The 21,291-nt window shown below is 52.0% G+C and overlaps 1 protein-coding gene across 3 annotated transcripts in view; it reads right to left on the bottom strand.

Moving 5' to 3' along the window:
- The window catches only part of Klhl29 (kelch like family member 29), a 294,244-nt gene that overhangs the window by 11,330 nt on the left and 261,623 nt on the right, over positions 1–21,291 (bottom strand). For all 3 annotated transcript variants that reach the window (XM_042696802.1, XM_042696804.1, XM_042696803.1), the window contains exons 6-9: positions 12,358–12,496; positions 3,664–3,866; positions 2,587–2,846; positions 18–216 (exon numbers count right to left, since the gene is read on the bottom strand). In XM_042696802.1, coding sequence (XP_042552736.1) covers positions 18–216; positions 2,587–2,846; positions 3,664–3,866; positions 12,358–12,496 — 801 coding nt within the window. The remainder of the gene's footprint in view (positions 1–17; positions 217–2,586; positions 2,847–3,663; positions 3,867–12,357; positions 12,497–21,291) is intronic.

Below are 21,291 nucleotides of genomic sequence, written 5' to 3'. Positions count from 1 at the left end.
CCCACAGCCCTCAGTACCTGCTGAGAGGCGGGGCCGGGTTCGGGGTGTCTGCATCTCCTGGCGAGCGTGGGGCAGCATGTGGTAGCGTTTGGCCTCGTTGACCAGGTCCCGACATGCTTCTGATGACTTGATCAGCTCCTCATTGTCCACCACGTTGAGCAGGTAGCTGGGGTGGATGAAGGGGAGGCGGACGACTGCCAGGAGCTCGGCTGCATACTGTAGGATGAAGCAGACACGGCCCGGCTGAGACTCCGGGGAGGGAGTCTATACAACTAGAGTTGTGTAGAGAAGGAAGTGTGGGACTGTCCCAGGGCAGTGCATGGATGACGAGGGCACTCTTCCCAAGCAGCCTGGACAGAGGTGGGAAGGGCACGCAGGCCCCACGGCGGCAGCTGGTCCACGGTGGCCCATCCATTCATTCCTTCAGCACCTCATTTCTGCACTCCACCCTGGTCACAGGTCCCTGCCACATACCAGATTGCCAGGGGTGGGAACAAGGAGGGCGTGAGTTTACGGTGAGGTGTGAGGAGGGCAGAGACTTCAGAGCAGGCGAGAGGGCCCCAGAAGGACTTGAAAACACTGGTGCCTATGAGAGCCTGTGTGACCCCAACACCACAACTCCTTCGCGGTGGCTCCTCATCTCACACTGGCTCCGAGCTCCCCTCACTCTGGGCTGGAGGCTTTTCATGGACTGACCTGTACTCCCTGCCGCCTGGCAAAGTGCGCACCATTCAGCGAATAAAGGGTGGTCACACGTGCCACCCATTAAGCTCGTGGCTGAGGCTGCGGAAGGCGGTGGGATCACGTCCCTGATCTCCAGGTGTCCATAGGTTAATGGGGGAGAGGCAAGAGCAGGAGGCTGGTTAGGTGTGTAGGCCGTGCAGGAGTAAGAGGCGACAGAAGGCAGGTGATGTCGGAACTGGCTGGACAGGGGCTGGGCAGAAGCTGGGGAGGTTCACATTCAAAGCCATGCAGAGGCCTGGAAGGGGAGGGATATCTGGGGAATTACAGGGGGCTTATTTTTGTTGGATGCAGAGGGTTTTTGTTGAGTGGGAGCAATCAGCCAACAAGGAGCAGTGAGCCTGGAGAGGTTCACAGGCCAGGCTCGGCTGACCTCATCCTCGCGGGCCAAGGACTGTGCGGCTTCTCCTGCGAAAATTTTACACGGTGTTGGTGTGAGCCAATCTGTTGTAGAGACAGCACCCAGGCTGCAGGATGGGACATGGATTCAAAGGGAGCAAAGTGGGTGACGGAGACACCACTGAGGAGATGCTGGCTGTGACCCTGTGAGACTGGGGTGTGAAGAGGGGCAGCAGGCCATGAACCCATCTAAGAAGGAGGAAGGAAACAAGAGATAGACACGGTGTGGCCAGCAAAAGAACCCATGATCTGTCTTGGTCAGTGGGCAGAACTTAGGTGGTGGATGCAGGAAAAGACGTGGGCTTTGGGCCTGATGAATTAGATGGTTTGGGAACATCCTGCTGGAAATGTCCAGTAGGCGATCAAGGACAGAGATGTGGGTTGGGGCATAGATTTTGGAGTTGTTGCGAATTGTGGCAATCTGTCATTAGCTGCCAATCTAGTTGGCCTTCCTCTGGAAACCAACATAAACAAAAACAAACACTTGCCTCCTTCCAACTTGATCAAGCCTAAGGATCCCTTTCCTGCTCTGTGAGGAGCTGGAGGCTGGGTCGCGTGGGGAGGCATCTCTGTATGCTGTATGGCCCAGTCCCATCCATCCTAACACCTACTCCACCCCTCCCAGCCTTGTCCCTCTTATTCCCGAGCTAACACGACCGCCCTTGTCATCCATCGCACAATCGCCTCAGCTCATTCTGGGGTCTGACCTCTTTAACCTTGTTCTGCCTGATTAGGCCCTTGCTTCTGGGATGTCCCCATTTGCTGTTCTCTGAGTACCTCCTCAGCCTCCTCTCACCAGTTTCTGATACCCACAATAAGAATCAAGGCAATTCCCCTTAGAGCAGGGCCTCTAGCCAGGAAGTAAACAGACCCAGCGGCTCCCAGTGACTTGGGTGCCTCTCTGGGGCACTGCCATCTTTTCCTTCTCCCCTGGATGCTGGCGTGGATTCCTCCAGCTGTCCCTCCCAGGGCCTCACGCTCCCTCCTGTCATGTGCACAGTGGTCTTCCATCTCCTGCAGGCCTTGGATGGGAGCGCCTCCTGTCGGTCTGAACTCCTGGGAGCCCAGCCGAGCACCTTCCTCAGGCACCTATTTTGTCTTGCAGGCCCTGAGTGATGCAAATCCAAGTCCTGTGGCCTCTGGTCATCTTGGATGCACTTCAAGGTGAAATGACAGTCATGTAAGGACCCTCTGGCGACATGTTCATCTTCACATCTTCTCTTCTCCTCTCTGCTGCTGTGTGTGTGTGGCGGGGAGGAGGCATGGGAGACTGGGGAGCACAGCAGGACCAGCCTCCCTCTCCCTGGCCTAATAACTCCCCCACAACCCTGTTGGATAGATGGGAAACCCTGCTTTATTTACCACCGTTCATCTTTGCTGCAGATCCCTTCACTGCAAGGTCCCCCCAAACCCAGAGAGAAGGGGAAGGGACAGGCCAGGCCCTACCTGGGCACGTGACGCAGGGTCCTTCTTGATCCATTTGATGACGGTCTCATACACCAGCTCCTCGGCCTTGGTGTTGAGGCTGTCATTGGAGACGTAGGCGATAAAGTCGTCCTTGGAGATGCTGAGGATCTCCTCTTGGGCTGCCACCTCGGGGAAGATCTGCAGCGCGAAGGCCTTGGCCATGTGGTAGAGCTCGCTGCACTGCATGGCCTCGGCCATGGCCAGCACGCCCAGGCAGTTGCTGGCAGTCAGCTGCTTCTCTGGGATGACAATGTAGAGCCACTGATTCAAGGGCCCAGGGAGGGTCACCTTTTGTTCCCACCCACCATCACCAGAGTCCCCAAAAGCCCCTTCTTGTGTTGATGTGACAAGTTTTCTTCTGCTCTAACTCATACCGACTCTCCTGATCTCCCCTCTGCTCCTGCAGGTGCTGGCAGGGCCAAGGCTGTGAGGGGTAGTGAGTTTCCTCACCTTGTGGAGGGAGAGCTGAGGCTTTGGAGCCTAGAGATGTGTGTGTGTGTGTGTGGGGGGGGTCACACTGTGACTTACAGTGTCTTTCACAACCCTAACAGGCATGCCTGAGGTCCCAGACTTCTCTCTCTCTCTTTCTCTCTCTCTGTTGGGCATGAGGCTTGAACTCAGGGCTGGGGTACTGTCTCTGAGCTCTTTCGCTCAAGGCTACCACTTTAAGCCTCAGTTGCACTTCTGTTTTCTGGTGGTTAACTGGAGATAAGTCTCATGGATTTTCCTGCTTGGGCTGGCTTTGAGCTGACATCCTTAGATCTCAGCCTTCTGAGTAGACAGGATCACAGGCGTGAGCCTCTAGCACCTGGATTGGGGGATTTTTGATTTTGTGCTGGTCCTGTATGCCATCCCTGAGCATTTTGCTCAAGGATTAGCACTCTACCAGTTGAGCCATAGCTCCACTTCCAGCTTTTTTGGTGGTTAATTGGAGCTAAGAATCCCAAGGACTTTCCTGGCGTGGCTAGGGTATGGCTAGATAGACAACAGATAAATAGATGGATATTGCCCCCCTCCCTGCCCCCCTGAGTGATATATGGTCCCCACGCAGCTTACCAAGAAAGGACACACAGACTTTGCAGAAGGTGTGGAACTGGAACTTGCTGGCTGCCTCTAGCAGAGTCTTGGCATTCACGGAGTCGATGACCAGAGAGCCTGTGTAGACAAACTCCAGCAGCAGCTCCAGCACGTCAGCCTGCAGATTGGACAGCACCAGCTCCAGCTTCTCCCGGCCACACTGGCTGCTGTCTTGCACGGACCTAGGCACAGAGACCAGGGTGTCCTCATTGGCCACCAGGGCGACCATTGTGCTGCTGCCTCACAGGGCCAGATCTCCCTGCACACCTCGGTCACGCCCTTCGTTTTAGGACTCAAAGGACACACCAATGACACACCTGAACCTAATGACCTGACACGGGATCTGAAAGAGAAGAGTCTGACCAGAGGCGCCCAAAAGAACAGAAAACCCTGCTTATTACTACTCGGCATGTCCATGCAAAAAAAGATGCAAATCAAAAAGCATGAGCTGTGGATGGGGACGAGGACCAGGACTGGCCTCAAAGGGAAACAATATGGTTCAGCCCCCAGCTGGCCCTAGTGTTTGCACCAAAGATGACCAGCTTGCCCTGTCAGGGCCAAGGGAGAGCCTCAGACAGCAGATTCTCCAAGGCTCAGAAGGCTCAGATTGGCTGGGATGCCAGCCAATCAGAAGGCTTCCTCTGAGCACCTGCAGATAGGGCCCCAAGCTGCCCTGGAAGCCCCCCAACCCCAATAGTTCCCCCAAACATACTGTTTCCTTTTAGGCATGGAAGGGAAGCCCTTCATGACATTGATTTGAAACTGAAGACGAGACGAGATAGACGGACAGAATGGTTAGAGCTGGGAGGGGGAGAGGGGAACAATCAAGGACTTCCGCCACAGACAGCCAGCAGCCATGACCTGGGGCCTGGCCCGGGGCGGGGCCCTCCTGCCACATGGAACACGGGGTCAGAGTGGCCTGCGTGTAGAGTGTGCGTCGGGCTTGTGAACTGGGGGGGGGGGGGGGGAGCAGGGGAGGGACACAAATATATCAGTATGTTTATATCTGGTGTCTACAGAAATACAAAACCATTGCAAAGGCTCCTAAGGCCTGGCAGCCGCTCCCTAAAGCTGGACCTGGAAGGAAACAGATAAGATGAAGCGGAAAATAACACCGACACAGAAGTGAGGCCGGGAGGAAAAATACCCAGAGCGTTAAAAGTCAGGAGGCAGGTTTCTCAGAGGCCATCAACGTGGCCACCCCGTTTTGGCCACTCTCACCAGGCCAGCTTTCTGCACTGAGCCTGACCTGCTGGAGGCCGTGGCTGAACAGCAGCCTTGCAGTCCACCCTCTCACTTGCAAGGAAGCCAGGGGTCAAGACTCTTGTGGCTGATCCCTTGGAAACACCTGGGGCTGGCAGTGGGTTGGAGCAGTGTCTGGAAAGAGAGCAGGTTGGCCTTAGATAAAGGCCATCTGCCGGGTGGGTCAATAGAGCACTGGGAGAGGGCAAGGGGACCTGGGTGCTGTTTTGCCACTGACAGGTGGGCAGCCCGGGCTTCTCAGGCCCTCAGCCTCCTCTTCTGTAAGACAAGAGGATTGAACTAAATGAGGTCTGAAGTACCATGAAGACCTAGTGTGACATGACAGTACCTGCACCTGCACCTCTACCATTGGAACAACGTTCTCTCAAGTTAAGGCCTGTACAACTCAGACATGACCCTGTACAAAGCAGACTTGGCTGAGACCTTGCGGTCAGTGTGCCGGGCTCTCTCTCAGAAGTGCCATTCTTGGCCTTCCTCGCAGAACATTCACTTGATCAGGGCCCCTAACCAACCTTCTGCTTCTGAACTTGTGCCCGTGTGGGAAGCCGGGAAGTCTCGGCAGAGGCCTGTCTAAACCCACACATGCACAGAGACTCTGGACGTGACTGAACACACCTTATCTTCTGCTGTTGGGACCAAGTACCATGCTTGGGTGACTGTTAAGATGTAAAAAGAGTTCACGATGTGATGGATCCCTCAAGATCACAGAAACCTAGAGACCATCTGGCAAGCTCTGGCTCCCAGTCTTTGCTGCTTCTGCCTTCATTCCTTCATGCAACTCACTGCGCGTGCCCGATGTGCTTAGTGGTCACACTGAGCCCAAGCCCAGCAGGGTGCATGGGGTCAAAGCTCCTTACTTTCTCCCAAAACTCTTATCATTGCTGCTTCTCACACTGGCCAGCCCAGCTCTGCCCCCACCAGTCCTCTGACAGAGGAGCTCTACCTTCTGGAGATCTACAGTGGGACTTCAGCAGCATGTATGCTCATGTGCACACACATGTGAACAGATATGTACATGACACTGGCTGACCCAGTGAGGAGGAGTGCTGGGCAGCTGGGAGGTCTGAGGTCCCACGTGACTCTGTGAAGCTGGCCCGGCTGTACCACGGAGGTCTGCCTGCCTGTTCTGGGGTTTTAGACAGGGAGAGGGTGCTGTGGAGCAGTGGGAAAGCGAGGTAGGCTGCCCAGGGTCAAAGAGCATAGTAATGCTGTTGCGTCTGTGGCTATCAGCTATGTGCTGTGGCTCTGCTTACATGGAGCGGCGGCATTGGGTAAATGGTCTGTAGGGAGGGGCTGGAAGAGCACACGACTCCAGAAGAACACCTGGAGTGTGAGGGAGGCTTTGCTGGCAGCTCAGCTCAAGATCAAGGCCTGGACAGGAAGGTCTGTTCATTTACCCAGTGCATGTGTGCTATGTAGGCATTGTGAAGGCCCAGGGACTCTGTTCCTGACCACTAGCCTGTCTTGGGCCTGGGCCTGTTGCTCTGTAGGCCTCTTCCCTCTGAGTACAAGTCCCTGGGAGACATCTCCCCAATCCACCAATATGGAGCTTCAGCCTCTACAGACAACCTTTCTGTCCTGGTTTGCACTTAACCCTCCAGGTGTCTGAAGGTCCTGAGCTGCTCAGTCCTGTGTGAGACCTGGGGAGCTGCTGGTCTGTGAGGGTCATGACCCACCTGTGCTGAGTCATGCAGCAAGGCAGGAATCCGCCTCAGAGACCTTGTCTAAGATGCTGCACTAGTGTGGAACCCCAGCATACCAGTCCCCAGCTTCTGTCAGAAGATTAGAACTTCCTGGAGTCACCATCTTATAAGACTCCAAGGTCCTGGATACAGTCCCGACATGTCAGGGCTGGGGCTGCAGATGGTCAGGCAAGCCTGTCCTGAACTAGCGGGACCTTGGACACCTTCCCATTGCTGTGGCCTCTGCGGGGTAGAGCTGCCCTCTCCAGTACAGTCCTTCTTCCACACACACACACACACACACACACACACACTCACACACACACACACACTCACACACACACACACACACATGCAATACGCATGGTCACATGCTTATTACATTTTGCACATTGGAACTGGACACTGTCGGAAAGGAGGGGCCAGTGGTGATAGCTATGAACATGGTTGGTAACCTGTCCTGCCCTCCTGGTAAGATTCGTGTACTCAGGGACAGGGCACAGTATTTGGGCACACTCAAGTCTGGGTGTCCTGGGCCTATGGACAGGATCTGGATCACCCCTTGCGGGGGTGGGGTGAGGTGGGGGTTAGGCCTGGCACTGATGCTCCTGGCATTAGAGGGTGTGAGTTCGTCTTCATTAGCTCTCTTTTCAAGCCATACCTGTATATTCTGACAGAGAAGGGGGGGGGGAGAGGCTGGTACCAACAAATGCCAGCTTCTTGGGGGTGCAGTATGTGCATCTTGTTTAGGGCATTAAAGGCTGTGTCACTTGATGGGATGGGCTTTGAGGCCATAGTCACACCAGCTTCCTCTATTATGGCTATCTAGGAAAAGAGAATTCCAGAGTCTAAATATGGGGCTTTGTGAAAATCAGCTTAGAATAATCAGCTGACTTATCCACCCATTTTCATCCAGCATAGAAAGACAGTAGGATTCCAATGGCATGGACGGTCTAGCTGAGTGTAGATTCAGGCCTCTATTCTTTTCGTTACAGTGAAGAGCAACTCTGCCCCTGGGCTGGACATTTTCTCCCATACTCTGACTCAGAGGCATGATGGGAGCACTGGCAAGGGCTGAGGGAGCCTCGTACTGTCCCTTAAGAACAGTCCCATCCTAGCTGGGGATGGAGGTGCAATCCTAGGTCCGAGCTATGTGGGAGGCAGAGATCTAAGAAGTGAAGTTGGAGGCCAGCCAGGTTTGTTTGTTTGTTTGTTTTACAGAGCTCATGAAACTTCCTTCATCTCAACCAGTGGTTGGTGTGATGGCTCATGCCTGACATCCTGGCCATGAGGGGAATCACTGATAGGAAGCACAGGTCGAGCCAAGTGTGACAAAAGACCTGTCTCAAAAATAACACACTAAGGGCTAAGTAGCTCAAAAGTACCTACCTAGAAATTGTGAGTTCAAACCCCAACACCACCAAAATTTAAAAAAAAGCACAAGTAGTGGCCAGTGTCCTTGTGGTACGGAAGGATTCTTGGTCTCCAGAGAATGAGACTTCTCCATCCTGGCCCAAAAGGAAAAGCCAGGGCAGAGCTCCATCCTGCTCACTCAGGACCTGGATCCCCATCTCCCTAGGCCCCACTGGGCGCTACTGCTAGGGTTCCCTACAAGCCTGCATGCAAGACTGGGGGGGGGTGGATGATGTGTGGTCCCACGCCAATGCCTCAGCTGCTTGTCCTGCCGTTTCTACCCCAATCATTTCAGGGACACAGGTGGATCAGCAAAAGGAAAGGAAGGGCCGGCCAAGGGTTCCTAGCTTTGTCCTCTGCTCCCTGAGGGCCTCACGTGCCCTGGCCTTCCAAGAGCTCCTCAGCCTCCAGCCCTCACCACAGGACCAATTCTTTGCGTGCCTGCAAGTAAGGGCCTATCTCAAGGGGGCTTCCTGTCTTCTTTGGGCAGACCTTGAGGCCAGTTCACAAATGCTCCACACACACCAGCACAGATGCACGCACACCGTCCATCCCTTTTCCCTACATCTGCACTCAGCTCTGAGATTTCATTTTTATTTTCTCATAGACTTCAGACACAGCCAAAACACCATGTTTGTTTGTTTTTTGTTTTTGCTTTTGTTCTCTGGGCTAGTGAAAGGATGGCAAGAGCAGCAGTTCTGGAGTCAGGTGTCAACTTGAAGTCTGGAGTTACATATGTCACTTAAACATCTCCAGCCTTAATCTCATCTGTAGAATGGGGATGCTCACAGTACTAACTCTCAAGGTGACATGTCTATAAGGCTCTTTGTCACCAGGCAGTGTCCTTGTCAAGAGACAGACAGGGGGACTCAGGGAAGGGAAAGCTATGGCCTCACCACTGGGCACATGGAAAGAAAGGGCCTGGACGAGGCGGGCGCCAGGGGCTGGCACACAGACAAGCTGAGGGGACTTGGCTGCTGTGGGGGCAGCGCTGTGACTTGGCCCTCCGGGTCAGTGTAACTGCCATCTTTTTTGTTGTTGTTATTGTTGTTGTTTTGGTCAGTCATGGGGCTTCAACCCTGGGCCTGGGAGCTGTCCCTCTGCTCTTCAGTTCAAGGCGAGCGCTCTACCACTTGAGCCACAGCGCCACTCCCGGCTTTTTCTGAGTGGTTTACTGAAGGTAAGAGTCACACGGACTTTCCTGCCCGGGCTGGCTTTGAACCGTGATCCTCAGATCTCAGCTTCCTGAATAGCTAGGATTATAGGCATGAGCCGCTGGTGCCCGGCTGACTGCCATCTTTATGAAGCACAAATCTAACTATAACAAACCCTAGAACTAAAACCAAGCTGTGCAATGTGGCTCCAATTTCCTCTGGTAGCCGTTTCTGCCGTCTCCTCCCTCCCGCCTGGCACTGCAGTGACACTCAAGTCCCTTGGGACACCTCGAGCTACGTTTTTGTCAGGCCAATTGCTATTCTTCACTTGAAATCCAGGTCACAAGACCCTCGTGCAGCGTCATGCTGCGTCTCCCTGCCTATGCTTCTCTGCTCTAGCTCCTTATCCTCTGTTGCCCAGAGTTTTGTGCAAGACCTGGCCCGGGAGGGCTCCCGGGCTGCTTGTGGCACGGGTGTGACTGAGTGACCTGGCTTCCCACGTGCACTTCCGGTGACTGCAGGGAAAGCACCTACCCTGCGGCTGGGCAGGCAGGTGCTGTCCTTGCCAGGCTTGCTGCTGGGTCACTGTCTATTCTGAGGCTGCAGCAGTAGACACATGACTAGCCCAGGTTGAGGTAGAAAGGAGTCCAGCCTGAGCCTCCAGGCCTAGAGTTCTGGGACAGCAAAGGGGAGGAAATTACCTGCCTTGTTAGTGCCCACCCAGGGGAAGTGGGTGCTAGCCACAGGGTACTGTGCTCACAGATTGTCCCTATTTCTTCTTCTTGTCAGAGCACAGCCCCTGAGAGGGGCTCCAGGGCCAGGTTCTGAGTTCAGGGTTACTTTGCCCTACGAGTCTATTCCAGCTGCTGAACATTAAGGCTCCAGGGCCAGAGGCACGAAGAGGACTGAAACACAGCGGCAACACCAGCTGTTCTCCAAGCACTGAGGAAAAGTGAAATTCTCCATGCTTTTATGGAGCCCTAAAGGGAACGTCTACCTGTGAAAATTCTGCTTTCCCCTTTCAGAAGCATCTGTTTCCAACTATTGTCAGAAAGGGTGACATGTGCCCAAAGCCAGGGCAAGAGAAGTTAAAATTCAACATGGCGACAAATGAACACCGTGACCTCTAGCTCCTGGACCTCAGCCCTGTCTGGGTTCAGATCCAGCCTCAGGTCCAGCCATCTAGCCACCTACTAGGCATCTTCCTTGCAGGGCTGTGGGTGTCCTTTAGGCTATGAAAGCCAGACACGCCAGACTTCCCCCACATTTATCTGTGCACCTGCGCTCCCCCCTTTCATGCTCCTGACACCTCCTTCTCTTTCGTCCCGGCATTTGAACTTGGAACGTTTCTCCAGACTGGCACTGCCAAGTCACTGAATGTAATCATGGGCCTATGGGGTCAGACATGGACATCATTTAATCAACTCCTGGTTTACAGAGGAGAAAAATCTGAGGCCTAAGAAAGAGCACGTGGCTGGCCTGGGGTCAGGATGAGTGGCAGAAATAGCTATAGGACCCAGGTCTCCTGGCTCTCAAGGGTGTTCTCTCTCCTCCAGGAACTGCCCAGAGGACCCATCCTTTCCCAGCGGCACGTACGGGTGAGCATCCCCTCCCCACTGCTCCTGAAAACCCCACATCGTGCCATGCTCAGGAGGGCATGGCACCAGGCCATGTCAGCCTGGTTCAGCCTATTTTGAGGGGAGGCTACCTGCGCATGCCTGTCTCTGCCCCACCCTCTGTGTCTGCAAGGCTCTTCCTCCTCTTCTTGACCTGTCTAAGACGAGGGGCCTCTTTTCTGTTGTTGGCCTGGCTCCCAGAGGTGGGCCTCACTAGGCCCTAACCTGCCTCCTTTGTATTTCTCAGCCCATCTGGATCAAGGCCCAAGACCTCAGATGCTGGTCACTGCTGGTTCCAGAATTTGCCAAGAGTGGCAGCTTAAAAAGCTTCCTGACCTGAAGAAGCCACTAGAGGAGCCTCTTCACCCCGACTCATGCCTCTAACCCTTGTGCTCAGACAGCGAGAACCCAAGAGTTGTCTGTGAGATTGGGACATCACAAAGAGCCCGCCCCTCCTGCGTGGCTGAGGGCCAGTGAGGCTGGGCTGGCCTCAACGCCGGGCAGCCTGGCTCTATGCCAAAGGACACAAGGGATCGGAAAGGTGATGCCAGCAGTGTGCCATCCTGAAACAAAACACAGTTGCTCTGGGGTTAGTTGGCAAGTCCAAAGACAGCACTGGGAAGCAAGCAGAGGTCCTGTCCTCACACTCTGAGCACTGTTCCAGCTCAGCGTCCTCCCCGGAGAGGCTGCAAGGCAAAAGGAGCAGCGGCATTAATTTGCTGATGGGTGAGAGAAACGTGAGCGTTACCTGAGCCGGCCCCTCAGCTGCTCTCCCTCACTAAGGAGCTAGGAGGTGGCCCTGACTTCTTTGCAAGGGTATGAAACAGACAAACTAAAAAAAAAAAAAAAAATCAACATAATGGAAAAAAAAAAAGATGCTTATGCACCGTTCACTAAGACTGATCCAGGCAGAAATAGCTAGATGGGGCTTCGCTGGGGCCAAGGGAGGGCAGAGGCTGTGTGTTTAGGACACACAGGGTCTGTGCTCAGACAATGCCGGTTCAAGGCTCAGTGTAAAGGTGCCAACACAGGCGGCATGGGTGAGCTCTGGCTACATGTTCTTGTCCCCCATTCCAGCTGGAGCAAAGCGGCCCCTCAGGAGCTTCGTGCCAGTCAGTGGGGATGGCCTGCCTGGTCACCGTGTTCTCCTGGCGTTCAGTTCACCATCGATGGCATTCACCGTGGCTCTGGGGACATGGCGTGAGGGGCAGTGTGTCATGGTCCCTATAAGTCTATAGTCTCTTTCTCATTTCAGGATAGGGCTTGTGAGCCACAGAGAAGGTGGGGGAAGGATCCTGATGGGGACAAGGGTGTTGTCTACTGTGGGCAGAGAACCCTGTGGCCAGCAAGGCTGTGTGTGGGGCTGGGGCAGTGGCTGCTCTGCGTCTGTGTGTGAGGGCACTGGGGACGAGGGGAGGAGAGATGGCTACTGGCTCTGTGACAGGGAGTCACGCTTCAGGAACCTGCAAGAGAGGGGAGGAGAAAAGCGACACAAAAGCGTCCTACAAAGGAACAGACCCGACCACAGCTGGAAGGAAGGCAAACCTTTGAATCAGGTCCTTGAAATACAAGCTGCAGGAAGCTAGAACATTTTGGTGGACTTCAAACTCTCTGCCTTCAACAACAATTTTCAGGTCTGTAAACGCTTTCGCTCTGCGCTGCTGGTTCAATTCCTTCAACATTTCTGCAGAACAGAGAAGACAGACAGGGCCAGGTTCCCATTAAGAGTTTTTTTTTAAAATTATTATTATTTTTAATTTTAAAAAGTTTTTTTTCAAGAAGTAGAGAAATATTGTTTCTTGGCAAGACTGGCTTAACACTGACAGTTAAAAGAAGTCACAAACATAATGCATAAACAAGCAGCCACTGGGACGGGCTACATAATTAAAGGAATAACAACTTTAAAAAGCAAAAAACAAAAAAGGAAAAACAACTGCCCCCCCCAACCCAAAGCAAATAGAAACAAAAAACCAAATATGACTTGAAAAAAAAAAGATCAAACCCAGAAATTGAAAGGTTTTGGGGGAGAAGGGGGAAGATTCCCATACTGACAATTAGAAACAGAGAATACATCATCACAGACAGCTAAGAACTATGCTATAACTACAGAACAAACTATAACGAGCTCTCCAAATGCCAATGGGTGCCGATGTATTGGATACCAAGTAAAGCATGGCATTGTGATGTAAGATGGGCTGGACATGGTTCAAAGGAATAAAAACCACAAAACCTGCAAGAACAGCATCCCTTCTGTTAGACCCAGCCATGGTGTGGGAGCAAGCTTCTTGGAGGGGGAGGAGACCCCAAGAAAAGAAGAACCAGTTAGGGCTTTACAAGCCCCTTGCCTCCATGTCACAATTATGGGGACTTCCGGGGGAAGCAAGCAAGCAAGGGGCAGGGGTTCTTCATACCGCCCCTCCGCCACCCCTATTTCCTGAGCCAGCCTTCCCTGCTGGTTCCACACGGGGGAGCTGGTTTGGAGCCCCCACAGATCCCACAGCAACTTGCCTCTTGGACCTTCCCATCTGGTGTGTACGTACCTACCTTTGTCTGGAGTCTCGGCCACCTGGGACTGGCTTAGACAAGAACCCAACTTGGGGGTGGGCTTTACACCTGAGGGTTTCAGGAGCTTCTCTCAGACCCACCCCAAAAGTTAGAAGGGAGGAGGAGGGAAGAGTGTGCCAGCTACCTGGTTAGATGGCCAATGGTCCACCCTCAGCCTCACCTGGCCTGTCTGTCTCTGGGACATCCCTGCCCTTAGTGTTACTAGGACATCAGAGGTCTAAGATCCTTGGGTCAGAATGCCTAGACTGCCACCTGACAGGTGAAGGGGAGACAGGGACCTGAAAGTTCTGCTGCCATCATCCACGCCCTCCAGGTTATGCTGGCCCCAGATGCCATTCTAGAATTACCCCTCTGGCAGGCCCTGCTTCATACTGACCAGTGATTTGGGGCCAGTCCAGGGGGGCTAGTACTGGTAACCCACCTGCTGCATGTCCTTGGATTCTGAACCTTTTCCTACATCTATAGAATGAAAACAAAGGCTGCTGCTTTTGCCTGCCTGGAGTGAGGAGGCTCAGGTGATGCAGCCTTGCTAGGGACTGAGGAAAGGTTCTGTAAGCTGGTCCTTCTTTGCAAGCACATGCTGGATTAGGGCTCTGCTGAAGGCTAAGGAAGACTGGTCCTACGGAACACATCATAGGCAGGAGTGCGATGGTGAGCCTGCAGTCTTCGCTACTGCCCCCCTCCTCCCCCAATCAGGCTGACCTGTGGACCACAGCGGTGCAGCGGTAAAGTTCTGACTGGGACATCCACAAGCAGTGAGATTGGTCCTGGCGCAGGGAGCAGGTGCTCTAGAGATCATCAGTGTGCCGAGACCGGGGTGGAGGATGAGGGCATGTGTAGGATGGATGCAGGTAAGAAGACAGGCTACAAAGCAACCTGCCACCTGGTTGGTGAGTAGGGCTGGATCCTAAGCGCTTTGCCTGGTCAGGGGATTCTGCATAGGGGTGTACCCAGGATAAGCACAGATTTCTGGAGGGGTGGTAACTTGCCTCAGAGCCAGACCTGAAGGTGAACCTGAACTCGGCCTCCTGTCAGCTGTGTCGTCTTAGAGAAGTGGCTCAAACCCCCAAACCCCAATAACTAGTATCACTAGGGGTAGATCTGAGCGACTGTTGGTAAGAAGGGCCTTCCACGGTCAGAGCGTGAAGAAGGCCTAATTGGAAGGACAGAGACAGTATTGGGCACGAGGTACTGTGGGAGGAAAGGACACATCCAGGAGGAGGTTTGGGGGTGAGCCTATGGGATTAGTAGAGACAGGTACAGGAGGCAGTGGCTGAGAGGTTTGGGCTGGAGATGGCAAAGGCCAGGCGGGACAGCTCAGGGCGTCCTGCAGACTCAAGCAGCACCGCTCACCTGGCATCCTCTCATCCACCACACTCCAAACAGCCTCCAACTGAATGACGATGACGTCATCGTGCGTGCGTGCATGCATGTGTGTGTACTGGGTTTGAATTCAGGGCCTTCCACTCTCTCTTAGCTTTCTAGTTCAAGGTTGTCCTTTTGCTACTCTCACCACACTTCCACTTCTGGCTTTTTGCTGCTTAACGGGAGAGTCTCTCAGATTTGTCTCCTTGGGGCTGGCTTTGAACCAGGATCCTCACTTCTCAGTCTTCTGAGTAGCTAGGTTTATGACACTATCTTTTTGAGTGAGAGGACATAGAAGAACATTCCAGGCCGGGTTTCCATTGTTCTGGCTTTGCCCTTAAGTGGTTCTATGACCCCAGCAAGCCATCTCAAATCCTCTATGCACAAAGTGGCAAGGCCACTTGCTCCATGGGCCCCTGGTGATTGTGTTGCAGTCAGGGGGAGCCTTTGCCCTATGTCCTTGCTAAGGTAGTCAGAACCTAGGGCCAGGCAAACACAACTGCACCGCCTAGCCCTGTTCCTGGATCTGCCGCCCTCTGATGTGTTGCAGATTTTCACTTCATTTTATTTCATTTCATTCTAAGTCTTAGTATGGACTCCATCCACAGTCCCAGCCCTAGCAGCTATACCAACAGCCTTGGGAATCTCAGGGTGAGAGCCAGACCTGGCAAGTAGGTGCCTGGGATTTGGGGTCACCATCCTACAGATGGGTGCTTTCTGTTCCCTATGACTTTCCTTTTCTGGAAATCTAGATTTAATAGTTGGGGATGATGATTCGCTTCCAGATGAGTTTTTCAATTTATGAAAGTGCTCACTGGGGGATTCGTTTTCTACAGCAGGCCCGGCGCATTCCAAGTATTGATCACTTGGTATGCGCTTACTGCTGCCTGCGGAGTGCCAGGCTGGCAGGGAGGGCACTGCAGGCTACCCAATGCCTTGGAACCGCAGGAGGCAGTCAGCATCTGCGGGCCCAAGTGCAAGCTCCCCTCCTTGCTCTGGTCTTGGCACAACACAAACACTTAATTTTTAAGGTGACGGTTGAAACCCTTCCGAACAAATAGGGTCTGGCCTGGGGAGGGCTGCAGGCCTCAGAGTGGAGGTAGTCTCAGGTTGAGTCTTCAGAAGAAACTGCCTGCTGTACCTGTACCACAATTTAGTGGCTCTAGGATTCTGGGAGCGGAGTGGCCCCAAGACCCTCAAGTGGAGTTGGATGGGCGAGTGCCATCTAACTCTAATAGGGACTATTTCCTGGCTCCTTTGGTTTTGAGTGGGGTGTATTCCCATGCCTGCAGAACAGATGTGCCTGTCTTGTGGCCTGCTCCCTGACTCAGAACCACCCCTTCCCGCTCATTACCGGGACTCTCTGGAGGAGTTCATTGAGCTGCTGCTCTCTTGCTCTGACTACTCATTACAACCTTCTCTAAGAGTGCACCATCTCCTGCCTGGCTCCCACCAACCCTTTCCACCACACTCAGCCATCAGCTGTGCTTAAGAGCAAACCTTTCAAGGCTGAGCAGAGAGGCATCAAGGCCCTGTGTTCTGCCTCAATTCCTGGTGGAGATGTACCCCACCCCAGTGAAACTTCCCTGTGTCCCAGGCAGGTTCGCTCTCCCAACCTCTGTCCCCTCTGCCTGGCTCTCTTCTTCCTCTTCTTTATGCAGCAGATCGCCATGCGTCCTTCAATGCCAGTCAGGTGTTATTCTAGGCCAGGCTCTTTGCCTCTTTTCTTTCTTCCTCCTGCACTCTCTGCCCTCTGCCTTGCCGTGCTTGCTCCTCCAGCATCCCACGACACCTTTTTTATAGCATACCGTGCATTGTAATTATTTATGTACACGTCTGCTTCTTGCACTAGATGGTGTTTTATTTATATTTTTATCTGCAACATTCAGCTCAGCGCTTGGCATATATATAACCCATATGGTAAACTGCAAACATGTCTCTGCCATCGAGCGGCAGAGGTCATCTCCTACCCTTTGAATCTTGGCTGGACTTATGACTTGCTTTGGATCATAAAGAGTGTGGTGGAGATGACCTTGTGTGAGTCCAAGCCATGACTTCAAGGAGATTTGCTTGCTTTTGCTCACTCTGGAGACTCCTGCTATTTCCACCACGTGAATAAGCACAGGCTGGGACTAGCCTGCTGGGGGATGAGCGGCCGAAAGGAGCAGAAATGAGCCATCCTAGATGAGCCATTTGCACTACCCATCCCCTGCCAATATCAGTCCAGCCTCGCCTTGATCAACGGAGCCTAGCCCGAACTGCCAAACCAGCATCACAGTCTAAATAAGTGGTTGTTTTATGCCACTAAATTTTAGGATTGTTTGTTATGTGGCAAAAACCAATTAATAATACAAAAGGCAGAAATACATGATGAACTCAAGTGTTCAGACAACTTTCCCTGGTCATTTCTACTTTGATAGTTGGGTGTGAAGCTATTTTTTTAAACGTGGGAAAATGTGTCATCTTGTCTATCTTAGGCATGGAGTTTAGTTGTGTGAAATACATTCACACATATTTGGAACCAATCTCTTTCCAAAGAAATTCTGCATCCATGAAGCAGTTTTCTCACCCCTGGCCACCATCATTCCTCTCTCAGTCTCTGGCCCTGGAGGCTGCAGACTGTCTTGTAAATGGCTGGTGCATTTTACTTAGAATATCTTCAAGGTAAGCCGGGCGCGGGTGGCTCACACCTGTAATCCTAGCTACTCAGGAGGCTGAGATCTGAGGATCGCGGTTCAAAGTCAGCCCGGGCAAGAAAGACCGTGAGAGTCCTATCTCCAATAAACCACCAGAAAACCGGAAGTGGCGCTGTAGCTCAAGTGGTAGAGTGCTTGCCTTGAGCTGAAGAGCTGAGGGACAGCGCCCAGGCCCAGAGTTCAAGCCCCACGACCGACAAAAAAAAAAAAAAATGTTAAAGAATATCTTCAAGGTTTCTCAACATGGTCTGTAAAATATCCCACTGTAAGTAGATTCCACATTTCATTTGTCCATTCATCGGTGGATGGGCACTTGGGTTGCTGCTACCTTTTCATTATTGTGAATAATGCTGCTCTTAGGCTGTTTCTCAGACACAGTTATGGGCATCTATACCCATTCTGGTCTTCAATGCCATTATAAGTGGTTGGTGTGAGCTGGGTACTCATGGCTCATGTGTACAATCCTAGCTATTCAGGAGGCTGAGATCCAGAGGATCTTGATATAAAACCAGCCTGGGCAGAAAAGTTTGTACAACTCCATCTTCAATTAATCTGCAAAAAGCTGGGCTGAGGCAGGGCTCAAGGGGTAGAGAAGCATCTGAGCAAACAGGAGGCTCTGAGTTCAAACCCCAGTATCATTAACAATAACAACAAACCCAAAAATGAATGGTTGGTGTGAAGTGTTTTCTGGCAGTAGGGGGCAGGAGAGGACCTAGGGACACCAGTGGGGGCCTGCTTGGGGCTGCATGCTTTGTCTGGAGGAGAATGAGCCTACAGACAGACCCAAGACTAGAGATGAAATTGCAGCCAAACTTCTGCATATTTTTCACTAAATGACACAAGTTATTTGTCAGAGACTAATGGGCTCATTCCAGCTAGACTAGAAGGGTTGTCCGAGGTGGTAATAAAGAGGAAGAGATGTCAAATATTAAAAGGCAAAGAATTCCAGTGGCTTTGCAGCAGAGAAGTCCATTAAATCAGAGCCCCGAGAAAGGTTGTACAGCCAAATAATTTTTTTCAGAGCTCAAGTAGGAACCTAGCTGGGTGATAAATGCTCCTGGTCCCATTGGTATTTATGACACATATTTGATAAAGGACCAGAAAAAAATTATAAACTCAGAACAGTTGGGAAATATACTGAGAAAGCCCAGCGAAGACTGTGTCATGTGTGCCTAGAGGGTAATTCATCTAGGGGTGGCCACAGCTGACACTGTGGGGACAAATGGGGGTTCGGGGCAAACATTCCTGCTTCTATCCGATGCTCAGCACGGCTCTGCCTGTTAGGGAGCACTGGGAACCGAAGGTAGCCTCTAGGGCCCAGTGCTGCCTCTCTTCCACTGGCAACTTCATCCAATGTGCTACCTCCTCCACGTTCTGTTTCAAAGAGCTTAGCCTCAGAACTGATCGACCTGTGGGGCTTCCAGTTAAGCCAGAATCAGAATCAAACCACCTGTGCATCACATGTCCAGCTAGTCAGAAGAAAGTCACACCAGACCTGGGTTCAAGTCCACTGCTGTCCCCATATAGGCAAACCCTTCTAGAAAACAAAAGTTCTTTAGGGAAGAGAAGCACAAAAGACTCATGTCTTGCCTGGACTTAAAAGAATTTTGATGAAGGCACTCTGTGGTTGTCTTGCTGTCCAAATAGAAATATCCTTGCTATGTAACTGAAGAGCAGAAAGTCCTTCAGACAGTCAGACCTCTCACCAGTCTGTCTTTCTCGTGCTGCCCAATACTGGGACAAGGCCTAGTTCAATGGTGAGATCCAGCAACAAGGGTCCTCTGTGCCTATGGCCCCTGGCCCAGGAGGCTTTGTTGGCAGGATCAAACTGAAGAAGGCTTTCAGTCAGAACATCTTCCTCCCCTCCCCGACCCCATGGTGGTACTGGGCTGTGAATTCAGGGTCTTCTGCTTGTTAGACAAGTAATCCATTATTTAACCCCTGCCTTCAACCCTTTTTCCGTAAGTTATTTTTCAGCTAGGATGTTGCAATTTTGCCCAGAGTGGCCTGGGACTGCATTCCTTTTACCTCTGCCTCTCATGCAGCTGGGATTACAGGTGTGTGTCACCATGCCTGAGTTCACTGGAACATTTTTACCTGCTTGCTTATGATAACAAATAACAATGAAAACTTTTCTCCTTGGAATATTTCAAAACCTTTATAAAATGAATGGAAATATCTTCTTTTTTTCTCCCTTAGATCTAAGGACTGACCAGAAACAGCTACCAATTTAGTCCTGGAGAATCACCCACAGACCTAAACCTAATCATCACACAGTCACTATGATCTCACTGTAATGCTGAGGAACCACCCCCTTCCTCTTTTGGGGCCCACCCAGCCTGAGAATGTTTGGCACTTATTTATATACCCCTCAGTTTGGGCCTGGAGTCATTCTTTGCTCACAGATTCATTTTCTCTTCAAATCCCCGCTCTCCAACTTCATGCCCAGTATTCCTGTTCTTTTGCTTTGTTTTTTTTCTCCATACCCCCTCCCCCCCTTTTTTTTTTTGGCTAAGCCATCTTCTACACTTGCTTCCTAGGGTCCAATGCATCCCTTAAGCCTCAGTTTAGATTCCATCCTGCAGGAATTCTTATAGAGTTCTGCTGTTACTTTGCTCTCCCCTGTGGTCCATGAGATCTTGTTGGTGCTTCAATGGTTGTAGAAGCCTCCAGATGCCTCAGTCTCTCTAGGCTGTGATCTCCTGCAGGGCTTTTTTCTCTGACCCCCGTCCCCTCCTCAGAACATTTGGCATCTTGTATTGCACAAAAAGTTCCTCTGTGATTGGAACTGGTTTACTAGAAATGTCCTAGTTGGGTAGGCTGGATGGAAAGAATGTAGAGAACAAGCCCCTTCTCGTCCAGGAGAGAGATCAGTACTAACACCACCAGTGATAGCTCCACAAGAAGAACAATCTGCAGTTGGCAAAGCACGGGCCTCATGTTTCCTTACAGGACCTAATAGTCCTCTTTTTTTTGAGTGGGGGGAGGGGAGAGTTAATTACGTTCAGTTCTAGTGGCTTTGAAGAGCCCTAAGTGGCCTCTGTGTGGAATACTGATCAACCTCAGCAGCCACTGAGCCCAGGCAGCCTGAAGCCCTCGGGATACAGCCTGGAGCACTGGCCTTTATGGTGGACAGATGAAATCCTCCATGGTTGCAGGTTCTAGCTGCCTAAAAAGGGTAAGATCTTGGAATAGGAAGGTGGCTTAGTGGAAGAGTGATTGCCTAGCATGCATGAAGCCATGGGCTCGATTCCTCAGTACCACATAAATAGAAAAAGCTGGAAGTGGCACTGTGGCTCAAGTGGTAGAGTATTAGCCTTGAGCAAAAGAAGTGCCCAGGCCCTTAGTTCAAGCCCAAGTACTGGCAAAAAAGGGTAAGATCTTCCAAAATACACCTAGCAGCTGGTTGCATTCATTGACAGGTCTTGCCTGCTGAATTCAGGGTAAAAGTCAAAGGAAATTGTCTTTTGATCAAGAAAGAATGGGAAAAGGCAGAGGCAGAGTTTCAGGACCCCAGCATTGGACAGAGGAACTTGGCTAGAGGGCAGTAATTGCAAGGGGGAAACATAGACACTTGGTATAGCAGGGGAGGCCACCAGGCAAAGCCTGAGACTGTGACTGGGGGAAATGTCCTGGCTAGGTCAACACTAACCACAGTTAGTTCTTCCTGCCTCCAGCAAAGAACCTTCCATTTAGCTCTTTGGAGGGTGGAGTGGAGGGGTACTCTGAGCAGGAGAGGATGAAAAGATCATGGAGGACCAGTTGGAGAGAACTAAGGAGGTCTTAGTGCTTTGGAGAGCTGAGTGGGAAGGGCGAGGCCAACGGAGCGGAAGGGTCTGCCGAGAGCTGGGAT

This window comes from Dipodomys spectabilis, unplaced genomic scaffold, assembly GCF_019054845.1.
Source record: "Dipodomys spectabilis isolate Male_0828 unplaced genomic scaffold, ASM1905484v1 ptg000210l, whole genome shotgun sequence".
Lineage (NCBI taxonomy): Eukaryota > Metazoa > Chordata > Mammalia > Rodentia > Heteromyidae > Dipodomys > Dipodomys spectabilis.
This window is presented reverse-complemented; position numbering and strand designations above follow the sequence as displayed.